This window comes from Cyprinus carpio, unplaced genomic scaffold, assembly GCF_018340385.1.
Source record: "Cyprinus carpio isolate SPL01 unplaced genomic scaffold, ASM1834038v1 S000000127, whole genome shotgun sequence".
NCBI classification, from domain to species: Eukaryota; Metazoa; Chordata; class Actinopteri; order Cypriniformes; family Cyprinidae; genus Cyprinus; species Cyprinus carpio.
In genome coordinates, this window is record NW_024872878.1 from 1 (window position 1) to 15,405 (window position 15,405).

The 15,405-nt window shown below is 38.6% G+C and overlaps 2 protein-coding genes across 2 annotated transcripts; one reads left to right on the plus strand and one right to left on the minus strand.

The window, feature by feature from the left end:
• Positions 1-6,705: 6,705 nt before the first annotated feature.
• Positions 6,706-7,183, plus strand: LOC122134054 (sarcolipin-like). The gene has a single exon (XM_019100413.2). The coding sequence runs from the start codon at positions 6,758-6,760 to the stop codon at positions 6,854-6,856; it is 99 nt and encodes a 32-aa protein (XP_018955958.1). The 5' UTR covers positions 6,706-6,757; the 3' UTR covers positions 6,857-7,183.
• Positions 7,184-13,545: 6,362 nt separating this feature from the next.
• Positions 13,546-15,400, minus strand: LOC122142763 (eukaryotic translation initiation factor 3 subunit K-like; the record flags this gene model as incomplete). The annotated part of the gene is made up of 5 exons (XM_042753840.1): positions 13,546-13,594; positions 13,681-13,806; positions 14,243-14,320; positions 14,999-15,065; positions 15,305-15,400. Coding segments are annotated over 5 exons (399 nt in total), but the record flags the coding sequence as incomplete, so codon positions are not given.
• Positions 15,401-15,405: the final 5 nt, after the last annotated feature.

A 15,405-nucleotide genomic window follows, 5' to 3' on the forward strand; every position in this document is an offset into this window, starting at 1 on the left:
GAGACAGAGACAGGACAGACAGACAGGGACCAGAGAGAAACAAAAAAAACAGGACATACCGAGAGAGAGACAGAGATGGACAAAGAGAACAGACAGACCGAGAGAGACAAAGCGATTGGACCAGAGAGTAAAGACAGACCAAAAAACAAAAAAGAGAGAGAGACAGAAAGGAGACGTAAAGAGAGGACAGACAGAGAGAGAGGACAGAGATGGCCAGAGAGAAGACAGACAGAGAGAAGAGACAGACAGAAAGAAGGAACAGACAGAGACAGACAGAGAGAGAGGACAGGACAGAAAGAGAGAGAGACAGACAGGACAGACAGAGGGACAGACAGAGACGAAAAAGAGAAAGAAAAAGAAAAAAGGACAGGGGGAAACACAGACAGAGAGAGAGACAGACAGAGACAGACAGAGAGAGAGACAGACAGAGACAGACAGAGAGAGAGACAGACAGAGAGACAGACAGAGAGAGAGACAGACAGAGACAGACAGAGAGAGAGACAGACAGAGACAGAAGACAGAGAGAGAGAGACAGACAGAGAGAGACAGACAGGGCAGGGGAAGACAAGATGGTAGATACATAGAGAAGACAGAGAGAGAGACAGACAGACCGAGAGCGAGAGACAGACAGAGAGAGAGACAGACAGAGACAGACAGAGAAGACACAGACAGACGAGAGAGACAGGAGGAGAGACAGACACAGAGACAGACAGACAGAGAACAGACAGACAGACATAGAGGAGACAGACAGACACAGACAGAGAGAGGGACCAGACAGACAGACAGTGAGACAGACAGACAGAGAGACAGACAGAACGAAAGAGAGAGAAAAGGAAAAGAGAGACAGACAGTTTTAAATGGACGTTCATCTAAAGTTTTTTAAATGTTGCTGCTTATTTAAGAACATTCAAAAGTAACATTGCTATAATGTTTGCAAAATGATACAATGGAATTTCCCCTTGTATAACAAAGACTGCACATTCAGAAATAAAGTGTTGTACTAACACATCAAGTGTTAGACTAAACTACACCATTGTGTGTTTTTATGCAACTGGTTTTAAAAAGTTATGACCAGTCTTGTAGAAAAAATGAGATGACTAGCTTTGAAGAGACTAGCTTGTGTCCTCAGTTAATACCCATAACCCTCACACAATGTGAAACGATCCCAGCATGTGTTTTTTTGTGTTGATTGTCCTGGCAAAAAACTCACAGAAGAAACGCCAGTTTTTAAATAGAGCTGGTCTCTGAGACGCCCATGTAACAGTGATAGCAACAAAATGACAGCAGTATGTTATAGAGGAACACCTGTGGACACTGGAGACGTGGATGAGATCCAATCGACAGCTTCACCCTGATGAACCTCCACAGCGCTCACCGGGATCCGGTTACCCTCGCTGCAAATATTCAGCTAGAAGCTTCAGCGATGTTTGAAGATGAGCAAACACTGTGATTTTGACCATCAGTTCATCCGGGTTACAGAAACATCGTGATGAACATGAGAGGGAACGCTCTGGCAAACGGTTCTCTCAAAGTTATAAACAAACGTTCTTTCTAGTAATATTAATAGAAGTTCATTCAGAGCTTTCTGGTTTTTAGTAATGATCTTAAAACGTTAGCACCAAAACATCAAATGAAACGGTTTCATTTCTGAAACATTTTTAGTTGGAGTGTGTTGTTTCACCTTGTTTCAAATGTTTTATTAATGTTTTTGTTGTTGTTGTGTGAACGTTAAGTGAACATTCCATTGTATCATTTTGCAAACATTATGTGAACGTTACTTTTGAACGTTCTGAAATAAGTTAGCAACATTTAAAAAAGCATTCCACGAACATCCAACTCAAAATGTTTCATGTTCCATGTTTATAACGCTGTGCAAACTTTATTAATAAAGACATGACCACTTTAAACACACGTGTTCTTCCCTGCTCACAAATCCAGGTTATAAAACTATGTGGGAACACTGTTTCGAAACATTCCTAAAACCTCGAACAGTCCAGTTTTCATGGTAATGTTTTATATTTGTTTATTATGTTTACGTCCCTCAAACATTATTTTAAGAACGGTTTGTTCGATTATTTACACAACTGTGGAGGTTTAAAGTGAAAGTCGTGAGAGCTTGTGTCAGATCAGCTGAAGATTCCTCTCGATTCTCGACATTAACACCGCGTCAAGCATCGTTTATGAGGGATTATGTAACGAGAGCGGTATTATTGTCACCTTTAATGTGGAGGAGTCTATTTGTGGAAGTGTTCAGTTTCAGGAGGTTTGGCATCGCCGCATCTTCTGGAGGATTCCAGCGCGCTCCTTCACTGACTCGCGCTGCAGATACGTGATTTCAAACACGTTTCACGAACACGCCCCCCGTCTGTCATTGGTCAGTCCGACGGCTAGCCCCGCCCCCAGGCTAAGATGATTGGTGGAGTTAGAGTTGATCAACCCAATACTTTGAAAGCGATTTTTGTTGTATTAAAATAAATAAAAACATACCAAGATGGTTCTGACACATTAAATTCTACTAAAGAACTGAATGCGAGCTGAATAATGGATACTGTAGTCTGTGTTAGAGCATCATTGATTCTGTTATTTTGGCTGTTTATTTCTGTGAAGCTGCTTTGGATCAGTCTGTATTGTATAAAGTGCTTTAGAGATGAATCTGACTTATTTTAGCTCATATGTATTACACAACAGAAGGGTTCAAATACATACTAACATCTTTCTTGGAAATTAAAAATAATGTGTTTTCTTTGAAAAGGCACATTTATGAATGTAAAAATATGAATTTATGAAAAAGAAGGCATAAATTAATTATAAAGTCTAGTTTAAAAAAAGATACAAGTTTGGAAATAAATTCCTTTTTATAAAGTTTGAAAATTCAATCCAAAACTGTTCCCAAATAAGTGGATTATTGTTTCTTCAAATTGATGACAAAAGGAGCAACTGGGTGAAATACTGTTATTAAAATAAATCACTGGGTGTCATTTATTAATTATTTCTTCAACAACTTGTTTGAAATATTTGTTGAAGAAGCCACAAATCTTTCTCCATGTAGGGATAGTTGACCTTAAATGCTCCTGTGTCGTCATTTACTCAACCCTCATGTAAATCATAAAATAACATATTTTATCATTTCTCTTTTTTTCTCTCAAGTGGGGTTCAGTGTTATTTGGATCACAACATTCTTCAACGTATTTTCTTTTGCGTCTCAAATAATAGAGAAAGTCTGATTTGGGACGACACGAGGAGAGTAAATGAGGTCAGTTACTGTTTTCAAGAAGTCAGATGAACAGAACTCTGAAAATGAAGGAAATATGAGTATGCTTTATAATAATATGAGATATTTAACATCAGCTTAAAACAATAGATCCATTTGAGTATTTTATATTTTATCACATATATTGATTACTCATTTTGTCTGAGAGGTTTATGCAATATACATACTGTTTGTCCAAAATGAGTATGTTTTAAATGTTTCACACACACACACACACACACACACACACACACACACACACACACACGGGTTTGAAGCAGCAGCTCCAGCTGGAGTGGTTTTATATTGTAATGTGATCCACTTTGAGCTGCTTTACCAGCTGCTGGATTCCAACAATGGGACGTCACTGGCATGATCGCCATGGCAACAGTGCTCCTGGATCAGGTGGACTCACGAGGAAAAGAGGAGATGGAGCGACAGAATTCCCCTCCTGAATCCGAGGCGGATGCTACATCTGCTCTGCCTTCTGGAAAGATCATACTGAGGTTATTTAAGATCACATACAAGTCAACAAGCTACTGTAAATGGAAGAAGAGACGACTTTAACCCTTCAAACGCACTCGTGTCTCATGAAGCATCATTTCTGACGCTGATTCTCCACACATGCACTTCTGCAGTAATGATGCTGAAAATTCAGCTTTGAGTCACAGGAATAAATTACACTTTAATATATATTCACTTAGAACACACATTTTAAATAGCATCATTTTTGCTGTGTTTTTGATCAAATGAAAGTAGTCTTGGTGAACAGAAGAGATTCATCTGCTCTGCCTTCTGGGAAGATTACACTGAGGTTATTTCAGGTCACATACTAGTAAACAAGCTAACAGAGAACTGTCTCTAAACTTTCACTAATGTTTTCTGAAAGTTATACAAATGTTAGGACAAAATTGTTCTTAAAGTAATGATTATGGAACATTCTAATAACTTTAATATTTGATATACTTTCATTTTTTTAAAACATCCTTATGATGTTATTCATACCTGAACATTCAAAGAAATGTTCTTTTAACCTTCAAATAACGTTATGATCACAAGAAGAAAACTTTACCATTTTAACGTTTTTGGGAATATAAAAATAAACATTCAAATGCTATATTTTGGGTGAAAATATAGTAAAACACTAAGAAACATTTTTTGAATAACGTTATAATTACAAGCAAATTGGATAGTTAAACGTTCTTAGAATTAAAAAAATGTTCAAATATGTTTTTTTGAGTGAAAAAGTTTTTGTAACGTTTAAATAATATTATAAGCACAAAAACGTGACATTTTAACATTCTTAGAATATTTATTAAATATAAATATTTCAATTTTGGGTCAAAATATAGTAAAATGCCGTGAGAAGCATTATTGTAATCTATATATAATGTTATAATTACAAGAAAACTGATTATTTTAACGTTCTTTAAATATAAAATTAAAATAAACGTTGAAATAATGTTATATTTTTTGTGGTTTTTGTTGTAAAATGTTGTAAGATGTTTTTTTGTATGTTTTTTTAAGTTTTAAACAATGTTCTAAGAAAACTGAATATTTGAATGTTCCATGAAAAATAAATGTTCAAAGAACGTTATATTTGGGGTGAAAAGTAAAGTTAGTAAAACGCTTTCAGGACATTTAAAAATAAATGTTCAAATAACATATTTTGGGTGAAAATGAAGTTGTTATAGGGTTTAAATAATGTAATCACAAGAAAACTTTTCAGAAACATTCCCACAATGTTTTTTATAACCTGAGAAGTGGAAGAGGAGGAGACTTCAACCCCTCAAACACTCATATGGGCATTTCTGACACAGAAACATGCACACACACACACACACACACACACACACACACACACACACACACACACACACAGATACACACACACACACACACACACACACACAGATACACACAGATACACACACAGATACACAAACAGACACACACACACACACACACACACACAAACAGATACACACAGATACACACACACACACACACACACACACACACACACACAGATACACACAGATACACACACAGATACACAAACAGACACACACAGATACACACACACACACACACAGGATCTTTCTACACACTCTTGTCACACGTGTGTTCGGGCTCAAAGGCATCAGTCTGTAAACCACCGACAATAGAGATGCCAGCTAGCCCTCATCCCACTGAAGAGCTGCAGCAGCTGGACACTGATCCAGAACCCAGTCAACCCCTCAGCAGACGTTTAAATACTGTGACCTCACCCCCTGCTGGACCCTGCTGCTCCAATTCGGTCCGGCGTGGCTGCTTTAAGAGCTGAGGGATGTGACAGCTGTGACTCACAGAGACTTCAGGTGAACCTTGTGCAGGTAAGAAGCGCTGGAGCCACATCTGCAGAAAGATCTTCTGTCTTTGCTCTTTCACCTAACTGAATGCTTTGTCCATTGAAATGCATGCTGGGGTTTCAGACACGTCTGGATTGTGTCACAAGACATTGTGTTGATTGCATGGACAAGCTTTTGCAGTTTTGCAGCGTGCATTTAATTATTAATGCAAACTCAGATTCTGCTGTGCTGTAGTTGGAGAAGCTCCTGCTCAATGATGGTGTGTTTGTAGTTTTAGTTTGAGGAGAAAATAACCTCCTCTGTCAAAATCTTAGTTTGGAGACATTTGGGGATGAAAAAATGTTACACTGCTGTTCAGAAGTTTGGGATCAGCACTTTTTTTTGGACAGAAATTGCATTCAGTTGATCAAAAGTGACAGTAAAGTCCTTTATAATGTCACAAAAGATTTCTATTTTAAATAAATGCTACTTTGAACTTTCTATTCATCCTGAAAAATAAAATGTTTCACAGTTTCCACAAAAATATTGTGTAGCACAACTGTTTTCAACATTGATGATAATCAGAAATGTTTCTTGAGCAGCAAATCATCATATTAGAATGATTTCTGAAGATCATGTGACACTGAAGACTGGCGTAATGATGCTGAAAATAAAGCTGTGCATCACAGAAATAAATTACAGTTTAACACATATTCACATAGAAAACAGCTGTTTTACATTGTAATAATATTTCCCAATTTTTTTAAGTATTTTTGATCAAATAAACACAGCCTTGGTGAGCAGAAGAGACTTTAAAACCTCTGAACCTTTAAAAATGTGGTTTTCTTGTCTATAATCATTAGAAATGATTTTATATAAAAACAATAGTCTATGATATGTGATAGGGACAGTAAGTGTGTGTGTGTGTGTGTGTGTGTGTGTGTGTCACAGCAGTTAAACTGATGATAGATTTGTGTTTGATTCAAAGCCAAACAGGGGGTGAAACTTGGACGGATGAATAGACAGATGGATGGATAGATGGCTGGCTTAATTTCTAAATGACCAGCATACTTGTCTATTTTCACATCTCTCTCTCTCTCTCTCTCTCTCTGTCTGATCCAGAGCTCCGGTCGTCCCCAGTCTTCCAGCTGTCGTGTTTCTGCTCTAAACGGCTCAGATGGACCGATCCGCACAGGAGCTGTTTCTGAACTTTATGATTGTGTTGATCACAGTTCTGCTCATGTGGTTACTGGTCAAACAATATCAGGACGCATGAAGAGCGAAGAGCTCATTCCTCACCACCATCATCATCATCATCGTCCTCAGCTGTGAAGATGAGCTCCAGCACCGGACGATGATGTTTCTGCAGACGGATGGGAGATGTGCCAGTCAGGATGGATCGTCTCGTGATGCCTTCAAAAGCAGCACAGTTTCTCCGTATGGGTTATTGTTATGTGTTAAATGTTAAATGATTTGATACTCTGGATGTTTAATGTGATAAATTGGGAAAAACACTCAAATTAACTGCCGAAAGAGTACCAGCAATGTGTTGAGTAAAGACATTGTTTTATTGGTTTAAATAAAGAACTCTTTGGCAATGCAACGGTGTGTGTTTGTGTTACGGCATGTATCTCTAGATCCATATATCAACCTCACATTAAGAGACAGAATTACACCTCTCGACATGAACTTCTAAATAAATATTCTGTACTTCAGCTGTTCAGAGATCAGTCGCGTCATTCCTCGATCAGGGAAACATCAGACACAAGCGAGCGTGCGTGTTCTTCTGCTCGCGGACGCAAAACTCTGATGAAGGCGCTTCGATGGAGAGAGGATTGACGCTCACGCTTCAGCACCCTGGACAGCGCTCGGGCTCCACTGCGCATGCGCCGGCGCAGAACGCGTGATGACGCGCACGAAAGACGTACGGTTTATTTTAATTATCGTTAGCGTCATTAATTACCAGTAGAAATTCACAACTTGACGTCATTTCCTCGAATCAGCGACTGTTGTGATAGTGATTGTACACTGAATATTTGTCAAAACTAAGGCAATATTTGGCACATGCACTGATTCTCCTTGAAGTTTTGTCTTTAGAGATCAGACTGGGGCTAGTTGTCACACAGAGGAGGAGTTCTGACATTCTCAGGTTATATTATCATTCATAAATACATATTTAAAACATCTGATTAGTTTTGCTTGAGAGTGTGTATTTATTGGTTTATTATTTGAAAGTCTTTTTGGTTTGGATTGGGTGGGGATTTTTACTTTATATTGTACTTAAACTTATAGTTATTAGTGGTGCTTGCCGAAGGCAAAGCAACACTATTACTATCTCACATACTTATTATTCTTCTTTTTCTTCTTCTTATAGATTCCGTACAAATTTCGGCGCGTAACTAGTCCCGCAGTTTTTGTCACAGACCCGCAAAAGTGGTGTCAAATCGTGCGGCCTATACGGGAATGGTGTGCTATGACTTTTATAAGCGATCGGGCGTACGATGTTCGCACACCGGGCGAAATATCGCCCGAAAAATCGCATAGACAATGCATTGCGGCCGACTTTGACGGATCATAGCTCCAAGAGAGAATTTGGCAGAAACATGTGAATCACCACATTTGGAGATGCTATCAGGGCTGTGCGAGAACATACCCCGCAGTGGGGTATAAGTTGTACCCCTGGGGCGCAAGAGCCCCCCAAAGTTGCCCCCATAGACATATTATGGTGAGGGATCGCCCATGAAACAGTGCGTTTTTCCTACTATGGTATTTTACATAGGAGTTTTTGCATTGAACATAACTCTGGATCACAATGTCATAGAGACATGGGGGGTGGGCTCATTTTACTCAGGCAACCAATCACTCTGTCAGGATCATTGTGAAGCAGTCAAGACACGCCCTAGCAACCATTTAGGGTCCCTTAGTAACGAGCTCCATAGACTTCCATTGAAAAAGATAAAATTAATATCTTTGGATAGAAGTGTCATAGAAACATGAGGGCGGGCTCGTTTGACTCTGGGCAGCAAACGGCCAATCACGGATCACATTCAAGACTTCATAGCCACGCCCTAGCAAACCATTTTAGAGCACCTTAGCAACCCAAAGCATAGAGGAATATCTTCAAATCTGAATATCATAAAGGCATAGGGGTTGGTTTATGTCATTCATACAGACAAGCAGCCTTTGGAGTATCATCATTGGCAGCTGTCAGGGCCCACCCCTAGCAACCAATCACAGTACCCTAGCAACCATTTTGCAAGGTCTATATCTCTGCATCAGAGCAATGTACAGACATGGGGGTTGTTTTATATTGTCAAGCAGCCTTTTGAGTATCAGCATTGGCAGCTGCAAAGCCACTCCATAGCAACCAAATGGAGTACCCTAGCAACCGTTTTGCACGACCTATATCTCTGCATCAGAACAATGTAGAGACATGGGGGTTGGCTTTATATTGTCAAGCATCCTTTGGAGTATCATCATTGGGAGCTGCCAGCGCCACTCCCTAGCAACCAAACAGAGTACCCTAGCAACCGTTTGCAAGACCTATATCTCTGAATCAGAACATCGTAAAGACATGGCGGTTGGCTCTTTTGACTCATGCTAGCAAACTGGAATTCCAACATTCTAGTCATGCTAGCAGTGAATAGCTACATTCTAATAGTGATTAGCTAAGATATAAATCAGACTATGAACTCTATAAAAAGACCTAAGCAACCGAGGGCCGAGTTTTGCCACTGCAAGCACCACTCACATTTTCTTCAGGAAATGTACATTCTAGTTATTATTATTCTTCTGAGACTAAATTTCTGACTGCTACTCCTCCTAGAGCTTTAGCTCTACAGACTCCAAACTCAGCCCAGATCTTTCAGACTGATCTGACTCGAGTTGCTATATCTTTTTAAACTGATTGGACTTACGGTTTTCATAAAAATGAAGATTAAAAATCATAAAACTCCCATAGACTTGCATTGAAAAGCCTCTGCTCACCTGAACATTCCGTAAACTCCAACTGTCAAAAATTCAAATCTAAACACACTGAAGCTCATTGGACTCAATCAGACTGTTTCTATCTATCTATCTATCTATCTATCTATCTATCTATCTATCTATCTATCTATCTATCTATCTATCTATCATCTGACTATATCTATCTATCATCTGACTATATCTATCTATCTATCTATCTATCTATCTATCTATCCTAGCAACATGCTAATAATGTTAGAAACATGCTAGTCACATGCTAATCATGTTAGAAACATGCTAGTGACATGCTAGTAACTTGCTAATCATGCTAGTGACATGCTAGGTCACTTGCTAATCATGCTAGGGAACATGCTAGCGACATGCTAGTCAATCGCTAATCATGCTAAAAACATGCTAGTCAATATGCTAATCATGCTAAAAAACATGCTAGCGACATGCTAGTCACTTGCTAATCATGCTAGAAACATGCTAGCGACATGCTAGTCACTCGCTAATCATGCGAACTAGTCCACTGCTAATGCTCATGCTAGTGACATGCTAGTAACTTGCTAGTCATGCTAGTGACATGCTAGAAACATGCTAGCGACATGCTAGTCACTCGCTAATAATGCTAGAAACATGCTAGCGACATGCTAGTCAATAGCTAATCATGCTAGGTCACAAAAAAACATGCTAGTCACTTTCTAATCATGCTAAAAACATGCTAGCGACATGCTAGTCACTTGCTAATCATGCTAGAAAACATGCTAGCGACATGCTAGTCACTCGCTAATCATGATATAAAAACATGGTAGTGACATGCTAGTCACTTGCTAATCATGCTAGAAAACATGCTAGTCGACATGCTAGTAACTTGCTAATCATGCTAGTGACATGCTAGTCACTTGCTAATCATGCTAGAAACATGCTAGCGACATGCTAGTCAATCGCTAATCATGCTAAAAAAACATGCCGTGACATGCTATCATTCGGTAATCATGCTTAAAAACATGCTAGCTACATGCTAGTCCCTCGCTAATCATGCTAAAAACATGCTAGCGACATGCTAGTCACTCGCTAATCATGCTAGAAAACATGCTAGCGACATGCTAGTAACTTGCTAATCATGCTGGTGACATGCTAGTCACTTGCTAATCATGCCTAGCTAGACAGAAACATGCTAGCGACATGCTAGTCAGTCGCTAATCATGCTAAAAAAATGCTAGTCACTCACTAATCATGCTAAAATCATGCTAGCGACATGCTAGTCATTTGCTAATCATGCTAGAAACATGCTAGCGACATGCTAGTCACTCGCTAATCATGCTAAAAACATGCTAGTGACATGCTAGTCACTTGCTAATCATGCTAGAAACATGCTAGCGACATGCTAGTAACTTGCTAATCATGCTAGTGACATGCTAGTAACTTGCTAATCATGTTAGCAACATGCTAGTCACTTGCTAATCATGCTAGAAACATGTTAGCGACATGCTAGTCACTCGCTAATCATGCTAGTGACATGCTAGTCATTTGCTAATCATGCTAGAAACATGCTAGCGACATGCTAGTCACTCGCTAATCATGCTAGAAACATGCTAGTGACATGCTAGTCACTTGCTAATCATGCTAAAAACATGCTAGCGACATGCTAGTCACTTGCTAATCATGCTAGAAACATGCTAGCGACATGCTAGTCACTCACTAATCATGCTAAAAAAACATGCTAGCGACATGCTAGTCACTCGCTAATCATGCTAGTGACATGCTAGTAACTTGCTTATCATGCTAGAGACATGCTAGTCACTTGTTAATCATGCTAGAAACATTCTAGTGACATGCTAGTCATTTTGCTAATCATGCTAGAAACTTGCTAATCATGCTAGCAAAATGCTAGTAACTAGCTTATCGTGCTAGAAAACATGCTAGTAACTTTGCTAATCATGCTAATGACATCCTAGTAACTAGCTTATCATGCTAGCAATATGCTAATCACTTGTTTTATTAAACTTCTTAAACTTTTCAAACTTTCTAAACTTTTCAAACTTTCTAAACTTTTTTCAAACTTTTTAAACTTTTCAAAATTTCTAAACTTTTCAAACTTTCTGTTCAGTCTTTCTCAAGCCAACTTAAAGTTTGTCTTGACGAACTTTTTTATCTAGTTATTATTATTATTATTCTTCTGAGACTAAATTTCTGACTGCTACTCCTCCTAGAGCTTTAACTCTACAGACTCCAAACTCAGCCCAGCTCTTCAGACTGATCTGACTCGAGTTGCTATATCTTTTTAGACTGATTGGACTTACGGTTTTCATAAAAATGAAGATTAAAAATCATAAAAATCCCATAGACTTACATTGAAAAGCCTCTGCTCATCTGAACATTCCGTAAACTCCAACTGTCAAAAATTCAAATCTAAAACACACTGAAGCCCATTACACTCAATCAGACATGCCTTCTATGTACTATTACTAACCCTTTCAAACCTCATTCAGACTCATCTATCTATCTATCTATCTATCTATCTATTTATATTTATATTCATCTATCTATCTATCTATCATCTGACTGTTTTCTATATCTATCTATTATCTGACTGTATTTTCTATCTATCTATCTATCTATCTATCTATCATCTGTTTCTGCTATCTATATCTATCTATCATCTGACTGTTTCTATCTATCTATCTATCTATCTATCTATCTATCTATCTATCTATCTATCATCTATCTATCTATCTATCTATCGTTATAATCATCTGACTATTTCTATCTATCTATCTATCTATCTATCTATCTATCATCTGACAATTTCTATCTATCTACTATCTATCTAATCCTAGCAACATGCTAATAATGTTTAGAAACATGCTAGTAACTTGTTAATCATGCTAGCGACATGCTAGTCACTTGCTAATCATGCTAGGAAACATGCTAGCGACATGCTAGTCACTCGCTAATCATGCTAGCGACATGCCTTGTAACTTGCTAATCATGCTAGAAACCTGCTAGCGTCATGCTAGTCACTCGCTTAATCATGCTAGCGACATGCTAGTAACTTGCTAATCATGCTAGAGACATGCTAGTAACTTGCTAAATCATGCTAGAGACATGCTAGTGACATGCTAGTCATTTGCTAATCATGCTGGAAAACATGCTAGTAACCTTGCTAATCATGCTAGCAAATATGCTAGTAATGAGCTTATCGTGCTAGAAACATGCTAGTAACTTTGCTAATCATGCTAATGACATCCTAGTAACTAGCTTATCATGCTAGCAATATGCTAATCACTTGTTTTATTAAAACTTCTTAAACTTTTCAAACTTTCTAAACTTTTCAAACTTTCTAAATTTTTCAAACTTTCTGTTCAGTCTTTCTCAAGCCAACTTAAAGTTTGTCTTGACAAACTTTTTTATCTAGTTCAAAACTAGAATCACATTTGTATGGAAGCTCGTTTCTGTCAATTGATGAGAAAATTAAAAGGAAACTTAACACACAATTTGGATTTTTTTCTTGCGATTCTGAGAAATAAGTCAGAATTTAGAATTCTGAGAAAAAACAGTTGGAATGGTGAGATATAAACAGAGCTAAAAAAATAAAATTACCTTAAATTTTGTGGCAAAAAAAAAAAATCAGATTTGCGAGGAAAAAAAGACGGAATTCCTACATCGCACAATTCTGAGTTTATATTGCGCAATTTTAAGAAAAAAAAAAAATTAAATTGTGAGATAAAAAGTTGCAAGTTACTGTGGAGAAAAAGGCTTCCTTACATTTTTTGATCTCTTTGCCTAAATAAAAAATCCAAATCTTCATTTTTTGTAATATCTGAAGAGCAACACAAAAGGAAAAATGAGTCAAGAAAATTAAAATGTTTTTTGACATCAAGCTGACACAAATATGTGCAATTGTAATGAAATTAAAGACTCCAAATTTCTTTACTGAAATGACTTTATTGGTAAAATTAAATCAAGAGGAAAACTCAGGCATGAGTCGAGGTGGTGTGGTGTGTGTGTGTTCACTGTGATGTCGCCATGATGCTGGACACACCTGCGAACACCAGAGAACATCCGTCATCATGAGAAACACGTCTTCAACATTAAAGCCAGAAGTCGATGTCATTAAGAGAAACTCACTCTCAAAGTGAATTTTCTCCACGATGTTCTTGGGCTTGACGCACTCCTCCTGGCTATGAATGAATATCTGTCCATCTTCATTCTCCGTCCAGCCGTACTTATTCATCCAGACCTTCACCTGCGTGTCTGCAGTGAGATTAACATGATCAGGGGGTTTATTGTGTGTGTGTGTGTGTGTGAGTGAGTGTGTGTGAGTGTGTGTGTGTGAGAGAGCGAGTGTGTGTGTGTGTGTGTGTGTGTGTGTGTGTGTGTGTGTGTGTGTGTGTGTGTGAGAGAGAGCGTGTGTGTGTGTGTGAGAGAGAGCTAGTGTGTGAGTGTGTAAGTGGGAGTGTGTGAGTGAGCGAGTGTGTGTGAGTGAGTGAGCGAGTGTGTGTGTGTGAGTGAGTGAGCGAGTGTGTGTGTGTGAGTGAGTGAGCGTGTGTGAGTGAGTGTGTGTGTGTGTGTGTAAGAGTGTGTGAGTGAGTTTGTGAGTGTGTGTGTGTGTGAGTAAGAGAGAGAAAGAGAGAGAGAGAGAGAGAGAGTGAGTGAGCTTGTGTGTTGTGTGTGGAGGACGGCGTCTCACCCAGAGGATCTCCCAGCATCTCAGCCAGCAGCCGGTGCTCGATGTTCTGGTATGTGATTCCCACGACGTGACAGATGACTGAAGACACAGAACAGACACATTCAGACCAAAACACAGAGAAAACTCCTGCTGCTGGAAACCACGTCTTTCACTGAGAACATAGAAGATCCAGAAATCACAACACACCCGGGTTCACTGCACCTTTAGAGGAAATTCATCTTAATAATAATAATAACAATACTACGTAAAGGCTGTGGTGAGCGCAGATGTCTCGTAGTTCTGTGTGTGCAGTTTAGAGACTCGTATGATGAAAACTAAACGTAAGCATCAAATTTATCTAAATTTTATGACTGTTTTGGTGCAAGAAATCTTGTCTAACATTATAACTTTAATTTCTACGCATGCTTGTTTCTGCCATGGGATAAAAACTTTTTAACTCACAATTCAGTCTTTTTTCTTGCAATTGTGAGAAAAACATAACTCTGAGGGAAAAAGTCAAAATTGCGAAATATAAACAGAATTGTGAGAAAAATGATATAATATTCAGATATAAATACAGAGTTGTGAGATATAAACAGAGAATAGCAAGATATGAATGCAAGCACGAGGAAAAGTCAAAATTTTGAGATAAAAAGTCATTATCACTTTTTATTTTTTTAATAATTCCATCGTGGAAACAGGCTTCCTTAGGTTTCAGTGAACAGCAGATGATGAAATATAATGGTTTATAATATCAGTAACACAGCAATTGCTTACATTTCCGCACGGAGTCCTCGAACCCTGTGATTCCATCAATGAGATCTCGATTCTCCTCCAGACTGGCCTGAGAAACACACAGCATCAGCAAACACACACTGAACACACACACACACACACACGCTTACAGGGACTCTCCACAGGCCTCATGATTCCTCTACTGTACAAACTGTGTTTTCTTTGCGTGAATTATGCGTGTGACTTCTGTTCAGCTGTAAACAATCAGTGAAAGGCTCGCTCTATGAACCTGATAATACGTCGTTGTTTTTTATGTGTGTGTGTGTGTGTGTGTGTGTGTGTGTGTACCCAGAAGCTCTGGAAGTGGCAGGTCTCCAGCAGGTTCCCAGGTACAGGATCTGTCTTATCGGACGCCTCCTCCTGCTGCGACACTGCAGTCAAGGAAAACC

Bases quoted from the DNA above. Each gene is read 5' to 3' on its own strand.
- LOC122134054 (XM_019100413.2), top strand. From the start codon at position 6,758: ATGGACCGATCCGCACAGGAGCTGTTTCTGAACTTTATGATTGTGTTG.